The sequence below is a fragment of the Muscardinus avellanarius genome (assembly GCF_963383645.1).
Source record: "Muscardinus avellanarius genome assembly, chromosome: 3".
NCBI lineage: Eukaryota > Metazoa > Chordata > Mammalia > Rodentia > Gliridae > Muscardinus > Muscardinus avellanarius.
Window position 1 is genome coordinate 139,305,387 of NC_137788.1, and position 15,671 is coordinate 139,321,057.

Below are 15,671 nucleotides of genomic sequence, written 5' to 3' on the forward strand. Positions count from 1 at the left end.
CCCTAGGGCCAGCCCGAGGAGGGGCGGGGCTGGGGAGCCATCCGGCCCGGCCTGTCGCTCTGGCCCCTCGCGTGGCGTGGGGCAATTAGGCGGCCCTCTCCCCGCTTGGCCGCGCGACGCCCGCGAGGACCCGGGGGCGGGGACGCTCGCAGCGAGGTCTCCTAAAGGACTCCGACCTGTTTCCTCCGGCAAAATGGGCCTCTTGGTCCCGCCCGGCCGGGCGCGGGCCAATGGGCGGGCGGGCTGGGCGCCCCACGCGGCCCAGGGCCCCGTCCCGCGGCCGAGTCGCTGGAGATGCGGCCGGGCGCGGGTTTAAGGAGACAGCGCTGGCCGGCTGCAAGGCGCCCCGCCGGAGCTCACGAAGGGCAGGGTCTGCCCCAGGCTCGGGCCCGCCGAGGGGCCTCGCTGCCGCGGCTCGAAGGTGTCTTCCCAGAAACTGCGCTGCAAGCACGGCGGACGGGGGCGTGCCGCCTCGGCTTTCAAAAAGCCCGCACTCGCCGGCAGAGCGATGTGTCGCTCGCCCCTTTCACGTGAGCGGAGTCGCGCCCGCCTTCCCGAGCCGGGGCGCGCGGGCCTCCGCCGTCGCTAGCGCCCTCCGAGGCCGCCGGGAAGCGCCGCTGCTGCGGCCCGCGCGCGGGACCAGGCTGGCGGGCACGGCGGCGCCGCGGCGGCGAAGGAGGATGAGCCCGGCCGCCCGCCTGGCTCCACCTTTCGGCTCCGAGCGCCTGGCCGGCGGGGGGCGCGCACCTGTGCGGCCTCGGGGGCCTACGTGCGCCGCGACACGGCGAGGGGCGGGCCGCGGCTGGGGCCGTCCCCTCGGCCCTCCCGGAGCCAGCCCCCACGGCGGCGGCTCGGACCGGAGCGGAGCGGGCTGGTCCTCCAGAGCCTGCGAGTCGGGGGCTAGAGCGGCCCGGCCGCGGGGCTGGGTCGAGCCGGGGCCGACTGCGCCTGCGCCTGCGCCGCGCGAGGGGGCGGGGCGGCCGCGGGCGGAGGCCGGAGCCGGAAGCGGAAGAGGCGCTCGGAGCGGGGAGTGGGGCCTAGCCGCAGCCCGAGCCTGGGAGACGGTGAGTGTGGGCCGGGGCCCGCGGCGGCGGCGGCGGCGGCGGCGCCGGCGGCAGCTGGGGTGAGTTGGATGGGCGAGCTGGTTGGTGGCGGCGCCTAGGCGCCTGGTTCGGTCTCGGCCCACTTCCTTTCTTCTCTTCGGCTCGCCTAAGCTGCGGCCCCGACCTCTCACCCCTGACCCGCCGCCTCTCCCCCGGAGGGCGGTCACTGCAGACCCCGACTTCTGGATCCCGCGGTGCTGGGGGCGGAGCCCAGGCGGCGTCCGCGGCCCCCGCGAGGATCCGGTGTCGGCCGTGCGCCTGCCCGCGGGATGGGTTGGCGTCCGCCCTGGGCGAGCCTGGAAGGGCTCTCCAGCCGCTCCGACCCCCGCTCGAGGCTTAGTCCGCACACTTCCCTCCCGGAGTTTGATTCTGGCCCCAGCTGGCTTTCTCTCTTTCTCCCGAGCCTCCCCTCGCCCCACTGGTGGCGGTTATGGGAGACGGGGCGGAAGGAAGGGAGTGAGCGAGGGCTGCAGGCCCCGGTCATGTTTTGTTTTGCTGATAGACCCGCTCCAGCCCGGGAAATACACTACAGATTCCCAGGCCACTCCTCGGTTCGACCTGGAGTCTCTGTGCTCTAGTTCCGGGTGTGGGTGCTCTGATGTGGAGCTGGGGTGGGAATTGCCTGAGCCAGGCCCCCGTCGAGGCGGAGCTGGCCGCCTTCCAGCTTCCCTCCTCCGTGCCCTTGAAAAGGAGCGTTTCACCCCGCGGCGGCAGCGGCTTGCGAGGTGGCAGGTTTGAGGTTGCAATGGTGGGCCAATGCCAGCCAAAAATAACCACGGGACACGGGGGATGGCTTGAATCCGGGAGGGCAGCCGCCGACCTGGCTGGCTGTTCTTGTCAGCCCAGTTCTTTGGCCAGGAACAGCAAAGGAGAAGCCGATTAGGCCTCTGCTCAGAGACAAACTGGCATCCTTGCCTTGCTTTCCTTCACACTGGCATTTTGTTCTTCGTACAGAGCCTCCCAAGGAATAATCGTGGCTCTTAGCTTCTTTAAAGCCTGCCTGCTGTCTCAAGCAATCAGAGACAATTGATAAGACACATGCCCACCTAGAATTTGGCAGGGAGGATGATGAGGAGCATCTGGGATTTCTCATATTTCACCTACTTGGAATGTTACAGGAGCGATTATCTTCCCAGTCATTGCCTTGTATGTGGTACTTAATGGCTTTCATACCTGGCATCTCTTTTGCCAGGCTGGGAGGTGTTATCTTCATCTTCCAGGCATGGTAACGAAGGCTGAGTGACATGTATAAGGTCACAAGGCCAGTAAATGACAGCACTGGGATTTAGTTTAGGGTTTTCTGCCAGATTTCTTTCCTCCCAGGTCCCTTGGGAAGGTTTTATAAAATGTCCATAAGCCATTTCACAGAGCCCTGGATATGTTACCTGGTACCCTTTCAGTGTTGATGAAAAGCTGCCTTTAATACTTCTTGTGGCCCCAAACCTATGATAGGCATTTGACTTGAAGAATATATTTAAACTTCACAGAACCTTAGAAGAGATTACTGTTCCTTTATTTCAGGAGGAAGCTGAAGATCAGTGTAGTTTAATAATAATTTGCCCAGAGGCACACAGGTAGAAGTGGCATTGCTACGATTCAGACTGACACCCAACAGCTGTGACTTTCCATTCATATAAACACATGTGGACATAGAATCTTCTAGATCCCAGAATGGAGTTTTGGTCTGGTTTGGATTAGATCATATCCTCTAGATCCGGTGCTTTGCCTATTAAGGATGAACAGGACTACACTTGATTTGTGGGAAGGAGTGTGCCCCAGCGAATGGGGCATCTTCTGGGTCAATTAGTGGGAGATGAGATTCTGCTTTTAGTCCATCGCTTGGGCACCTGACCCAGGATAATTGAAGTAAAACATTAGTCAGCTGATCATCAAATAACAAATATAACAAAACAAATATAAACTTTTGGGGTGCTTTCACTGATTTTATAGTATTTCTAAGTATTGCTGGGACCAGACTTCCCAGGTGGGGTTGGGGGTTGGTGGCTGCTAGTGGTTAAATTGATGGCAGTGCCTTTCTTAGCTCATGGAGAAGCTTCTAGGGAGATGGTCACGTGTACCTCACCATCTGGCTCATCTGCAGGGAGCTGTTTTTATCCTGATGGACTGTGTTGGTGAGATGGGGCAGCTTCTGTGAATTTGTCCAAAATATGCTTAGTCAGACAAATCTACGGCTACCTGGGACTGAAGGTTGACTAGCCCAGTGAAGTCTTGGGAAGAAGAGTGGCCCTGGTTTGTGGTCCAGCCATCCATGGAGTTTAGGTAGAACAGGGAGCTGGCCTTTCTTAGTCATTTTTCTCAGCTGGTAGCAGATCAAACCTGGCGATTTCCTTTAGTGGATATGATTCCCTACGGGGATATTGTGGTGGGACCTTTTTATCTTGCATGCTTGTGCTGATAGGCCTGCCAGGCAGCTAACCCTCTTTCTCCTGAGACGGACATAGGAAAGGGTGCTGGAGCAGGGGACTTGAGAGAACAGTAATGGTACTGTTGGAGAAAGGTAAGGCACTAGCATGGCACTGCCATGTCTGAGGGGTGCTAAATGGACCTCAGGCAAGGATCTTAGATATTCTTTTTTTTGGTGTGTGTGTGTGGTACTGAGGGTAGAACCCAGGGGCTCCCCCCCCCCCTTCCAGGATATACTCCCAGACCTATTTTATACTTCATTTGGAAACAGGATCTCACTAAGTTGCTGAGAGCCTAAGTAGCTGAGGCTGGCTTCAAACCTATGTGATCCTCCTGTCTCAGCCTCTCAAGTGCTGGGATTACAAGTGTGTGCCACCACGCCCGGCTCCTATTTTTTATTCTTTATTTTGAAACAGGGTCTTACTAAGTTGCGGAGGGCCTCACTAAGTAGCTGAGGCTGTCTGTGAACCGTGATCCTCCGGTCTCAGCCTCCGGAATGCTGGGATTACAAGCATGCGCCACCATGCCCAGCTTGAACTTAGATATTCTGAAGGTCCTCGCATCTTCCTGGTACTGAGATTGAGTATAGACCAGCAAGGACTGGGAAGGCCCCCTGGATTCATGCCCACTTGAGGGAGCTGGGGAATGTTAGTAAGCCCCTGAGCTCCTTTCTCCAAGGCCTGATCTTTACATTTCTGTTGTGGCTCTGTACACTAACTTGTTTTTACTGTCTTGAATAGGGTCCAGTATCAGGACCTCAGCCAGGCAACTTTTAGCTTCTTAAACCAGGGCTTTGGCCCCTTGCTTTTGTGTGTTGGCTCCATGCTAGCAGTCTGTTGATTGGCCTCAGGCTTTCCTGAGCATTTGGGTCATGGGACCCCACTGGCAGGATGGAATTGACACAGGAGGCTCCCCATCTCCCTGTCCTCAGTGTCCCTGTGAGTGCTCACCGTCCCGGGCCTGTGTTCTCTCCTTGGTACCTGGGCCTTGGCTCACTCAGTTCCCCAAGTGCTCAGGTGTGTCAGTGAGTGAGGCAGCTGTTTGTTTGCTCACTGGCAGAGAAGGGAGTTACCCATTGTCTGTCATTTGGCCTGTGTGACCTCAGAGTTCTTCTTCACTTCATAAACCTTGGGAGGGGCTGCCCCCAAACAGAACAATGGGCCTCTTCAGGAGCACCTGCACGGCCTCACAGTGCCCTGTGGCTGGAGGCAGAGAGCTGTGTGTTGAGCAGGGCTCTCTCTTTCTCACGGCCTAGATGCATCACTGTAAGCGATACCGCTCCCCTGAGCCAGACCCGTACCTGAGCTACCGCTGGAAGAGGCGACGGTCTTACAGTCGGGAGCATGAAGGGAGACTTCGATACCCAGCCCGGAGGGAGCCTCCCCCTCGGAGATCTCGGTCCAGAAGGTGAGCGGGAGCTGGGAAGGAAGGCAGGAAGGGCTCCTTCCCTCAACTGGTTAAGGCAGCCTCAGACTTAAGATGACTCACCTCTGTCCAGCTGCCCCTGGATCCCTGCCCTGATCTCTTTGGGCTCCTCACCTGATCGTACCTGCATTTTCTGGCTCAGCAGTGGCTACCTTCCTTGCTGCCCCTTCTCTTTCTGTCCTAGAGTGCCCCTTCCTCGTCTCCCTACACGTTGTTCTACATTCTAGGCCAGCATCTTCCCTGCTAACCTCCTGAGGCTTCTTCACTGGGAGTTGGGAATTTACTCTCATCCTTGGGAATATCCGTCCCTTGTCCTGTCTCAAGAGTACAGCAAGCCAGAATCAACTCTGGAGTGTGGGCATCCTCAGAGGCCCTCCATTGTGATCACCTTCCCCAGTACCCTATCTCCTGTGGCGTTGGAGGGATACTGTCACTACCACAGTTCTGGAGAGTGAGCTTGGCACCTTCACACCTTCCCCTCCTCTACGAATTTCCTGTCAGCCTGGATGCTTCTCCAACAGGCTCTAAGGATGGGTTCCTACCACATGCCTCTTGATTGCTAGCAGGGACCTGGCTGGTGGGAGCAAGGGCCTCATTGACTGGTGTCCCCATGCCCCCCTTGGCAGCCATGACCGTCTGCCCTACCAGAGGAGATACCGGGAACACCGAGACAGCGATGTGTACCGTTGTGAAGAGCGGAGCCCATCCTTTGGGGAGGACTGCTATGGGTCTTCACGGTCTCGTCATCGGCGGCGGTCACGGGAGAGGGGACCATACCGGACCCGCAGACATGCCCACCACTGCCACAAACATCGCACCAGGTCTTGTAGCAGCACCTCCTCGGTGAGTGGTGGCCAGAGTGTGCCGGCTGGGGCCTAAATTGGGCCTCATCTCTTTCTATCCTTTCTCTCAGGCTGGCTGGTCTGGGTGAGTACTGCCAGCCCTGAGCGCCGCTGCTGTGCGTGCGTGTGTGTGTGTGTGTGTGTGTGTATGTGTCGTCTGGTCCAGGTGCAGGGCTGGGCAAGAGCCCTGGCCCTCCATCTCCTGGCCCCCTGCCAGTGGTAGCTGTAGGGGCTCTGGCTCCGGCGCCGGCTGGACCCCAGCCTATCTGTGTCTACACATTGCTTCAGACATAGGCCACATGGTACAAGTGGCCAGGGATGCTTCTCAGGGATCCCAGGAGGGGTTTCAGTATGTGATCTGGGGCTGCATGGCCTGGTCCTTCCTCAGATCATCCTCCATGTATGTGAGTGCTCTGACAGGTGTGAACTGCAGCCACATCCTGCAGTCTCATCTCCACACCCCTCCCAGAGGCTGCAGTGCCCCATGGGAGTGGGATATTTGCCTGTCAGCTCAGTTTTTTTTTTTTTTTTTTTGGGGGGTGTGTGTGTGTTACTGAGGATCGAACCCAGGTTCTCCCACATGCTAGGCAAGTGCTCTATCACTGAGCTACATGCCCCAGCTCTTTTTTTTTTTTTTTGTACTAGGAACTGAACCCAGGGGCATTCTACCATTGAGTTACATCTTCATCATTTTTTATTTGAGAGGATCTCGATAAGTGACCCAGGCTGGCCACAAACTCTCATCCTCCTGACTCAAGCCTGCCGAGTAGCTTGGATTACAGGCACGTGCCATTGTGTCCAATCCAGCCCACCCCATCCCCCACAAAAAATATGGGATTTCACTGTGTTGCCCAGTCTGGTCTCAAACTCCTGCACTCAAGTGATCCCTGTTTCGGCTTTCTGAGTAGCTGTGACGATAGGCGTGCACTGCCATACCATGAGACAATTCAGATGGGAGCTTCTCTATTGTTTTCTAGCCAGGTCCTCTTCAGCCTTTTTGCCTTTTTTATTTTTCTTTTCTTTCTTTTTTTCTTTTTTTTTTGGGGGGGTACTTGTGTGTTTCATACCTGGGATGAAACTGGGGGAATTCTACCTCCAAGCTACAACCCCAGCCCTATTTTATTTTTTATTTTGAAACAGGATCTCACTGAGTTGCAGAGGGCCTCGCTCAGTTGCTGAGGCTGGTCTCGAACCTGTGTTCCTCCTGTCTCAGCTTCCCAAGTACTGGGATTACAAGTGTGCGTCACTATGCCTAGCTTAAGCCTTTCTTCTTTACAGGAGAGGCAGTTATGGCAAGGAGGGGAAGCCGCCTGTATGACAGGACATTGGAAAAAATGCAGGAAGGCCCACTGGCCAGTGTTCTAGTGTGGAGGGTTGTACATATCTTGGCTGAGGCCAATCCCCTGGGGAAAGAAATCCAATTTTGTGTTTCTGAGGTCATGTGCTGTCTTCTCTTCCCCATCTCTTCCCTGCCTCCTTCGTGCTGGCCATAAGGCCCCTAAAGAGGAGTGGTGGGGTCAATGGAGGGGGCCAGGCATCTTTTCTGCCCAGTTCTGTGACTTCTTTGAGCGGCCATGGGTTGAAAGTTGCCTCCACACCAGCGAGTCCAGTGTGGCCTTTATAGTGCCACACACTGCCACAGGATGGCACTGCAAGTCTGTGGCTCCATTTCATCTCTTCTTGGTGTCCTCTGTTGTCGTGATTGGGATTGGCCTGGTCTGTGAGCAGCACAGGTGCCAAGGGCAGGATCTGGCTTGGGGCCTGTGTGGGCCATTGTGGTAGGAGGCCTGGAGGTTGGCTGGCCCAGAGGATCCCAGGCTCCTTTCCTGCTTGAGACTGGTGGCAGGAGGGCTGCTGACGGAAGGCCGTTTCTTGTAGTGTGGTTAAGTCTAGCCAAAGATGCCGTCTGGGGACAATAGCAGCTTGGTTCTGTGTGGCAGCTGTTGGGCACGTGCAAGGCCGTATGGGCGAGCGGAGGAGGTGACGATAGGCTGGGCTTTGTGCAGCCGAAGCCAGGTAGCCCTCTGACCAGTCCGGATGGTGAGACCCAGTCTGGGCCAGCTGCCTTCTTGCGTCGTTTCTCACTGCATCTTCAGCTCCGGCCAAAGTTACCATGGGAGGGCCCGGGAGGGGGACACTCAGAAGAGGAGGGAGTCAGGGCTGTGGCTGTGCTCAGGACCCAGCCCCTCAGCGGCAGAGGCTGGACATCTTTCCGAGCGTTTGTGGCGCTCCTCTTATAGATAATGTCCGAGTTTTCTTTACATACCTGTAGCTGTTTTTACTTTTCTGTTTTTGAAGTCAGTTTGTGTCTTGACGTGTCCCTTGCAATATCCCTATCGTTATATATGCTGTGTGCCTTATGAAATGCTGGGATCTGGAAAATCCAACCAACCAACCCACCGGCTCCTCACCGTCTCCACCTCTGCCTTTGACTGACACCTCAATCTGTCAATCGGAACCGCCTACCATGCGATTGGTCGGATGGCGTTTCGGGGGGCGGTGCATGCAGAGAAGCCAACAGAGCAGTAAGCGCAGCAGCCGGAGTGTGGAAGATGACAAGGAGGGCCACCTGGTGTGCCGGATCGGCGATTGGCTCCAAGAGCGATGTACAGCCACCTTTCGTAAAACTTTACCTCTCTACTTTCTACCCCCCTTGTTAGACAAGACCTCTCCTGCCTGGAGGGGCCTCTAGTGCGCGTGGCGCCTTAGTGGGGCCACCAGTAATTGCCTGAATGACACAGACACTAGCAACTTCTGTTTTTAAGAGTGTAGCAGTGAGAGAGAAACCTTTTTTGTTTTTGAGAATTTGAATGCTGTGAACTTGCAGGAGCTGCCACCCTCCCACCCTCCAGACTCTCATGCCCAGCTTCTTTTCTCTCGTAGATGAGATCGTGGGGAACCTGGGTGAAGGAACCTTTGGCAAGGTGGTGGAGTGCTTGGACCATGCCAGGTGAGTGAACCAGGACACACAGCTGGCTCCAGATGTGATCTTCCTAGGAAGAGCTAGGTTGAGATTTTCAGGGTGGTAGCTCTCAGTTTCCTTCGTTTTGAAGGGTGGCACCATAGCAGGGTTCTGACTTGTACATGTTGAGGTTTTGCTGATATCTTGAAACAAGGGAGAAATGTTGGGGATGCAGCAGTTACATGATACCCCTGTCTAAGAATTGCTGGTCAGTGAATGGTTCTGCTCAGATTCCCCACTTGGCCAGGGCTGCAGTGGTGGGTATAAGAACAGGGCTTAGGTCCTGGCATCTCTGTGGCCTGAAGCTGCTTCCAGTGAGCTTTTTCGGGTTCTTGGCCTGGCAGTAGGTTGGGAGTGCTGCCCAGCCCAGCCCAGGCCTGACAACCTCCTGGTCTCCCCAGGAGGTCACACAGGTCCCAAGCGAGAGAAATGAGACCCAGGGCTTTCTTACTAAGCAGGACACTAACTTCCCCCATGTGGGTAGGGTGTCATGTTGTCCCTGCCGCGTGGACCAAGGAGAATGCGGTATACCTGTGTGTGTGTTGTGCCACTGGGAGAACCTCACCCTTCCCAGGCCCAGCAGTTCCCTTACCATTTGTCAGGACCGGAGCCTTTGCTTCCTTGCCTGTGGTTCTGGGTTGCGGAGGCTACCCCCCCGCCCCAACAAGTTTCCTCCTTGTCTTAATTGCCCTCTTTATTGGTTTAGTACTTTAGCTTGTCTCATTTGAGCTATATGTTATGGCAGCTGTTATTTTAGAGAAAAAAAAGTTGCACAGGGTTTGCTTGTATCAATCTTGGTTGTGATGGAGCTGGGTGCCACAGTGCTCCCACAGTAAGAGGGCTGCTCAGTGATAGAGCTACCTAATCTATCTTGACCCAGCATGCCCAAGACTCTGGGTTCCATCCCCACCCACCACAAAAAGGTAAAGAGGATAGACCCAGGTGTTAGCTATCTCCGTAACCATGAGATAAAGCCAGAATGTGACTTAAGGGAAAGCTTCCCTTCATTCCCAGTTCTCATTTAAACACCCCTTGGACTCTGTGGCCCAAGAAGCTAGAGATGGGACCAGTGCATGTGGGGACATCTATAGACCAGTTGGAAATAGGGCAGATCCAAGAACCACAACACGTGAGGGCAGCTCAGGTATCTAGGCTGTGTTCCTCTGAGTAGCCAGAGGGAAAATGAGCATCTCAAGTCACTAAGTAGCAGGCACAGAGTCCAGAGGACCTTAGGGTACCCAAAGAGAGGGCAGGTCTAGTGGAAGGTAATGCAGAAGCAGAATTCAGCTAGTGAAAGAAAGGGCCCCATCTTCAGAGCCAGCAGACTTGGCTGAGGCTTCTTTGAAAGTGATACACTACCCATGTTGAAGATTGGGCGTCATGGAGGGATCCTGTGCTAGGAGAAGGCTGGAGGAATGGCCATTCTTCTGAGTTTCTTCGTTTCACAGAGAATCTGGGAAATGGGTTCCATCCTCAGTACCGCAAAAAAAAAAAAAAAAAAGTGCCTCTGCCCGTGGACCTCTGAGCTTGTCCGTAGGCTCCTGGAGGCCCCAGAGTACACACCCTTGCGGACAGAGGCCATTTCAGTCCCCACGGGGCATCTCAGTACTAGCTGTCCCTGACAGGACCCAGCAGCCAAGCCCCAGCAGGTTTCCTTTTCTGCTCAAATTCTGCATATGGCCTACTGGGGTGGGGGTGGGAAGGACAGAGCAGGAATTGTTCAAATCCTCGTTGGACGCCTCTCTGGATGCTGGTTAATGCTGTGACTAGGAGGAGGGAGGCCGAGAGGGTGTGGTAAGGGGAGCAGCCCGGCCTCACAGTAAGGATCCCACTGGTCCCTTGCCAGGCCTTTGGTCCATCCTAGAGCCCTTGGAGATAGGCTGCGAGCGCTCTGGGGCAGCCTGGCTGTTAGGCTGGTGCTGTTGGCAGGATTGGTCCTTACCCCTTTGCCAACCCCCCTACCCCCCTGGAGCTGGAAGTGGCTGAGAACATAAAGCCCGAGACCAGTGTGGAGGCTGAGCACGTTAACTGAGGCCAGGGGAACTTACTGTTGGGTGGCGTAGGGCCGTGATATGTGGGGCAGGCTGGGCCTCAGTTGTCTGCTTTCTTCAGGGCAGGCCACCTGGAGCAGGGCTGGTCAGGAGTTGCTGGGTTGCGTGTTGGGAGCTGGATGAGGGAAGGGCTGGGCAGCAGCTGATGAGACCTCTGCTTCCTTCCTGGACACCAGAGGGAAGTCTCAGGTTGCCCTGAAGATCATCCGCAATGTGGGCAAGTACCGGGAGGCTGCTCGGCTAGAAATCAATGTTCTCAAGAAAATCAAGGAGAAGGACAAAGAGAACAAGTTGTGAGTGTCTGCCAGGAGTAGGAGGGCAGCCTCCTGGGGAGTCTGTTCCTGCCCAGCAGTGTGCCCCAGGGGCTTTGCAGTGCCTTCTCACCACCACGCCGGTGCCAGGGGAGTTTGGCAAACTAGTCTTGCCCAAAGGAGTGTTGGTCTTCAGTCCAAGCTCCGTCTAGCCAGCTCTGTGTTCTGAGGAGGCCCTTTGCCTGCATTTGTGTTGGGGGCTGCACTGGGTTGTGAAGCCTCCAGACCTTCAGAGGAGTCCTCCTTTGGCAGACAGACACTGAACCTGTCCTCTTTCCCAAGCACTGTGCCAAGCCTGGGCCGAGCAGGTCTGCACAGGCCCTCAGGAAGCTCAGCAGTGTGGGGAGGCCTGTGGTGTGCTGGGTTTCCTCCAGCCCTCTCTTGGCAACCCCGAGGCAGGGCTTCTCCCATCCCAGAAGTGGGTGAGCTCCAACAGAACCCTTGCCCCTCCCCACAGCAGGAGGTCCAGTCCTTGCCCAGAGCTCACTTGGGTGATGGCAAGTGGGGAGATGTGCTTCTGGTGTTCTCATGTGGATCTGCATTGTAGTGTGTGACCCAGTGGCCTAGCAGCAGGAGGCACTGGCTCATCTGAAGGGGGTGAGGCAGCCCCAGCACAGAGCCTGAGCCCCACCCATCCTTCTCTCCCAGCCTGTGCGTCTTGATGTCTGACTGGTTCAACTTCCATGGCCACATGTGCATCGCCTTCGAGCTCCTGGGCAAGAACACCTTTGAGTTCCTGAAGGAGAATAACTTCCAGCCTTACCCCCTACCACACGTCCGACACATGGCCTACCAGCTCTGCCACGCCCTTAGATGTAAGTCCACCCTCAGATGAAGCATGGGTGGCCACACTCCTGCAGCAGTCCCCTCGTGGTCCTGCCTTGCCTCCCTGACTGTAGGACATTGCTAACCACTCTGTTGGGCCTGAGAGGCTCCAGGCAGGGCCCTGGGTGGAAGGCCTTCTGTCTTCAGGTAGGAACCTGTGAGGATGGAAGGGCTAGGGTTCCCTGGGTAGGGAGCTCCTGGGCTGAAGTCTGCCCCCAGGTGCTCAGAGAGGAAATGGGAAAGAACTCTCAAATTAGCCCAGGAACCAACTCTGCTTCCCACCTTCATGCCAAGGAGAAAAAGGTATTAGCCAGACCTGACAGCGCCCGTTAACCAGAAACCCTGAAGTGTCCTCAGTCTGCCTGCCGGCCTTGAACATATTTAGTGATGCCAGTGTTCAACGCCATCAGATTTGTGGCAGTCGTGGTAGTACTGACAGGCCCTTGGAGGGGAGGGGGTTAAGACAAGGCTGGGAAGCGCAAGGCCTGGGTTGTAGCTGGGACAAACACAGGGGAGCAGCTCAGCACAGGCCTGCACAGCTTGGGCTGAGGCTCACTCCAGCAGAGGGGCTCTCAGTGGGGAGCGCTGGGCCACACAGTTGTGCTGTGCCAGGTGGGAATCTTGGTTCTGAAAGTGGCAGGAAGCCACTGTTGGTAGGACTTAGGGCAGAGGCAAAAGGCTTCCCTGGTCAGGGCTGGCTTCACAGATATGTGGCCTGTGCAGTCAGTTGCACCTAAGTTTTCAATACGGGGATCTGTGTTCTCATTTCACAACACCCTGAAAATTATGTAGTGTGGCTTTGGTAAGAGACTGGAGAGTCCTAGTCCCTGCAGAAGAGATGAAGAGGGTGTTTGGATGGAAAACCATCTCTTCCCTAGACCCCTTATAAAGGCAGAGCCCTCTGAGATCTCAGGAACAGAGCTCTTGAGAAGAAAACCAGTGGAGAAGCAGGATGGGGTCCAGTTCCCTGCTGAGGTGGGGTGTAAACAGCTCTGGCAGTTGCTAGCTTTGGAGAGGTCTGGGCTAGAGCTTGCAGGAGGGCCAGGGAGAGACAAGGTTCTCAGGGTCTGCCTCCCCTTCTCTTCCACTTTTCTAGTTCTACATGAGAACCAGCTGACCCACACAGACTTGAAGCCAGAGAATATCCTGTTTGTGAATTCCGAGTTTGAAACCCTCTACAATGAGCACAAGGTAGAGGACTGGTGAGGCAAGGTGTGGTGCTCTCGGGGCTGGGTTACCAGCTGGTAAACTGATCTGACTGGCCTGCTCTGCCTTTCAGAGCTGTGAGGAGAAGTCGGTGAAGAACACCAGCATCCGAGTGGCTGACTTTGGCAGTGCCACCTTCGACCATGAGCATCACACGACCATCGTGGCCACCCGTCACTACCGCCCACCTGAGGTGATTCTTGGTGAGTGAATTGCCCCAACCTTGTTATACCAGGCGGTTGTCTGGAGGACACAGGTGGTGGCATGCTTGGCAGTCTGTCACCCAGGGTGGGTGGTGTCATGAGCCTTAGTCAGGACCTTGTGAGAGTCCCATCAGCCAGACGTCTCTAGGCTGGATCTCAGAGCCTCTCCCCATCTTGGCTTGCAGAGTTGGGCTGGGCACAGCCCTGTGATGTCTGGAGCATCGGCTGCATTCTCTTCGAGTACTACCGGGGCTTCACACTCTTCCAGGTACATCACTGAGCTAGATTCTAACCGGCTGTGCGCAGGGCACTGGGGTGGGAAGACCCCGCGGCTGAGGAGACAGGTGACTTCTGCGCCCCACTAGTCACGAGATGCAGACTCTTCAGGGTTGTCAGTGCTCAGGGATGGAAGAGGCTGGCATAGTTGGAGCGCTTGAGTCTTCTGCTAGAACAGCAAGGAGGGAAGATTGACAGGAGTAGAAGTTTTAGGCCATAGGCTTAGCATGAACAAGGGTGAAATGTGCCAGGCCTGCGCACCTCCAGGGGAGAGAGAGAAGCCCACCAGAGGTGTGCAGCTGGACAAGTCTACCTGCTGGCCCTGGGAACAGGCCGGCCTTGTCCCTGGTCCAGGCTTGTGTGCTGCCACCAGGCCAGGCTGGGGCCGCATTCTGTTGATAGGCTTCCAAGGCTTCCATCTGCTGGGGCAGGGATAGCACTTGCCCGTCTCTTGTCACCCCTTACTCTCTCTCCTTGAGGGAGCTGAGGCTGGACTGATCCCTCCTCACTGTGTCCCTGGCCTTCTGTAGACCCATGAAAACCGTGAGCACTTGGTGATGATGGAGAAAATTCTGGGGCCCATACCATCACACATGATCCACCGTACCAGGTAAGGAGCCCCCGTGGCTCTCAGGCGGTCCTCTTCCCGTTCTTGGCTGTGGGTCAACAGGGTGCCAGAGCGATACATGGTCCTTACTGGACATTCCATGACTCCTCCCAACCTTCTTTGTATGTCCCTCCGACTGAGCTGGCAAAGCTGCTGCCCTTCCCAACTCCCACCAGAGGCCTGATTCTGACAGCGTCTGCAAATTGATCTCCCTTGAATTTTCAGGAAGCAGAAATATTTCTACAAAGGGGGCCTGGTTTGGGATGAGAACAGTTCTGATGGCCGGTATGTGAAGGAGAACTGCAAACCTCTGAAGGTCAGTTTCTGGCTCCCCCCAACTCAACTCATGCCAAGGAGACCCCAGGCACCGGGCAAACAGCAGACCGGACGGGCAGCTAAAGGCTGCCTCCTCCATCCGGCTCTGTGGGAGGCAGCACCCAAGGCTGCTGGCTGCTGGCAGCGGGGCTTCCTGGCAACTGCCCCAGAGGGGCTTTTAGCCTTACCCCTTCCCCACAGGGTGGCTATGAATACAATTGGGGAACACCAGAAGAGCCAGATATCAGAGACTCTGCTGCTTCCTGTCCCTCTCCTCTGTTTTGGGAAGAACTAGGCAGGACAGAGGCAAGGGGGAGGGAAGACATGACCAGGTAGCCTGTCAACTACACTTGGTGTCTGGACAAGTGAATTTTGCAGAGGTGATGTCTACCCACCTGTCAGGACTTTGCATGTGGGGTAGAGGCACCAACCCAGTGAGATACCCAATAGCCAAAAAAGTCATGCCGGAAAGGAAAGCAGCTGCAACTGTCTGTCCAGAGGGCGGAGTAGAATCCTCCAAGGAGGCAGCAGTGCCGCCTCAACCCCATCCAGCAAGGCGTCCTGCAGGCAAGGGGACTGCTGGCTTCCCGCGGCCCTGTCGTCACACTGAGGCGCCTTGTGTCCCTGAGCAGAGTTACATGCTCCAGGACTCCCTGGAGCACGTGCAGCTGTTTGACCTGATGAGGAGGATGTTAGAGTTTGACCCTGCCCAGCGCATCACACTGGCGGAGGCCCTGTTGCACCCCTTCTTTGCTGGCCTGACCCCCGAGGAGCGGTCCTTCCACAGCAGCCGCAACCCCAGCAGATGACAGGAGCAGCCGGCACCAAGATGGAGAGGGACTGGGCTGCCTGCTGGCCCCTTTCTCCAGCCTCTCCCCCAGGCCTTGGCCAGAGCCACCAATGAACAGTGCAATGTGAAGGAAGGCAGGAGCCTGCAGGGGAGGAGGCCTGGTGCCCAGCTGCCAGAAAGCACAGATTTGACTCACGCTATTTATATGTTGTAAAGTTATAATAAAGTGTTTCTTACTGTTTGTAACCCCTGGTACCAGTGTGTCCATCTTGGGGCTCTTTGCCTTCTCCCTTCCCTGATCTTATTAATAAAGTCTTTCTTAGCAGCTCAG

The 15,671-nt window shown here is 56.1% G+C and overlaps 1 protein-coding gene across 2 annotated transcripts; it reads left to right on the top strand.

Moving 5' to 3' along the window:
• Window positions 1–974: 974 nt before the first annotated feature.
• CLK3 (CDC like kinase 3) lies at window positions 975–15,359 on the top strand (the record flags this gene model as incomplete). 2 transcript variants are annotated; one of them, XM_080691796.1, is made up of 13 exons in its annotated part: window positions 975–1,064; window positions 4,783–4,934; window positions 5,579–5,795; window positions 8,304–8,400; window positions 8,678–8,744; window positions 10,984–11,100; window positions 11,767–11,933; window positions 13,040–13,134; window positions 13,223–13,352; window positions 13,538–13,620; window positions 14,159–14,238; window positions 14,461–14,551; window positions 15,183–15,359. In XM_080691796.1, 12 exons carry the CDS (start codon window positions 4,783–4,785, stop codon window positions 15,357–15,359), a joined length of 1,473 nt encoding a protein of 490 aa, XP_080547922.1. The 2 variants fall into 2 exon arrangements, with proteins under 2 accessions (XP_080547922.1, XP_080547921.1); XM_080691795.1 differs by lacking the exon at window positions 975–1,064 and having other exon boundaries at window positions 5,579–5,813.
• Window positions 15,360–15,671: the final 312 nt, after the last annotated feature.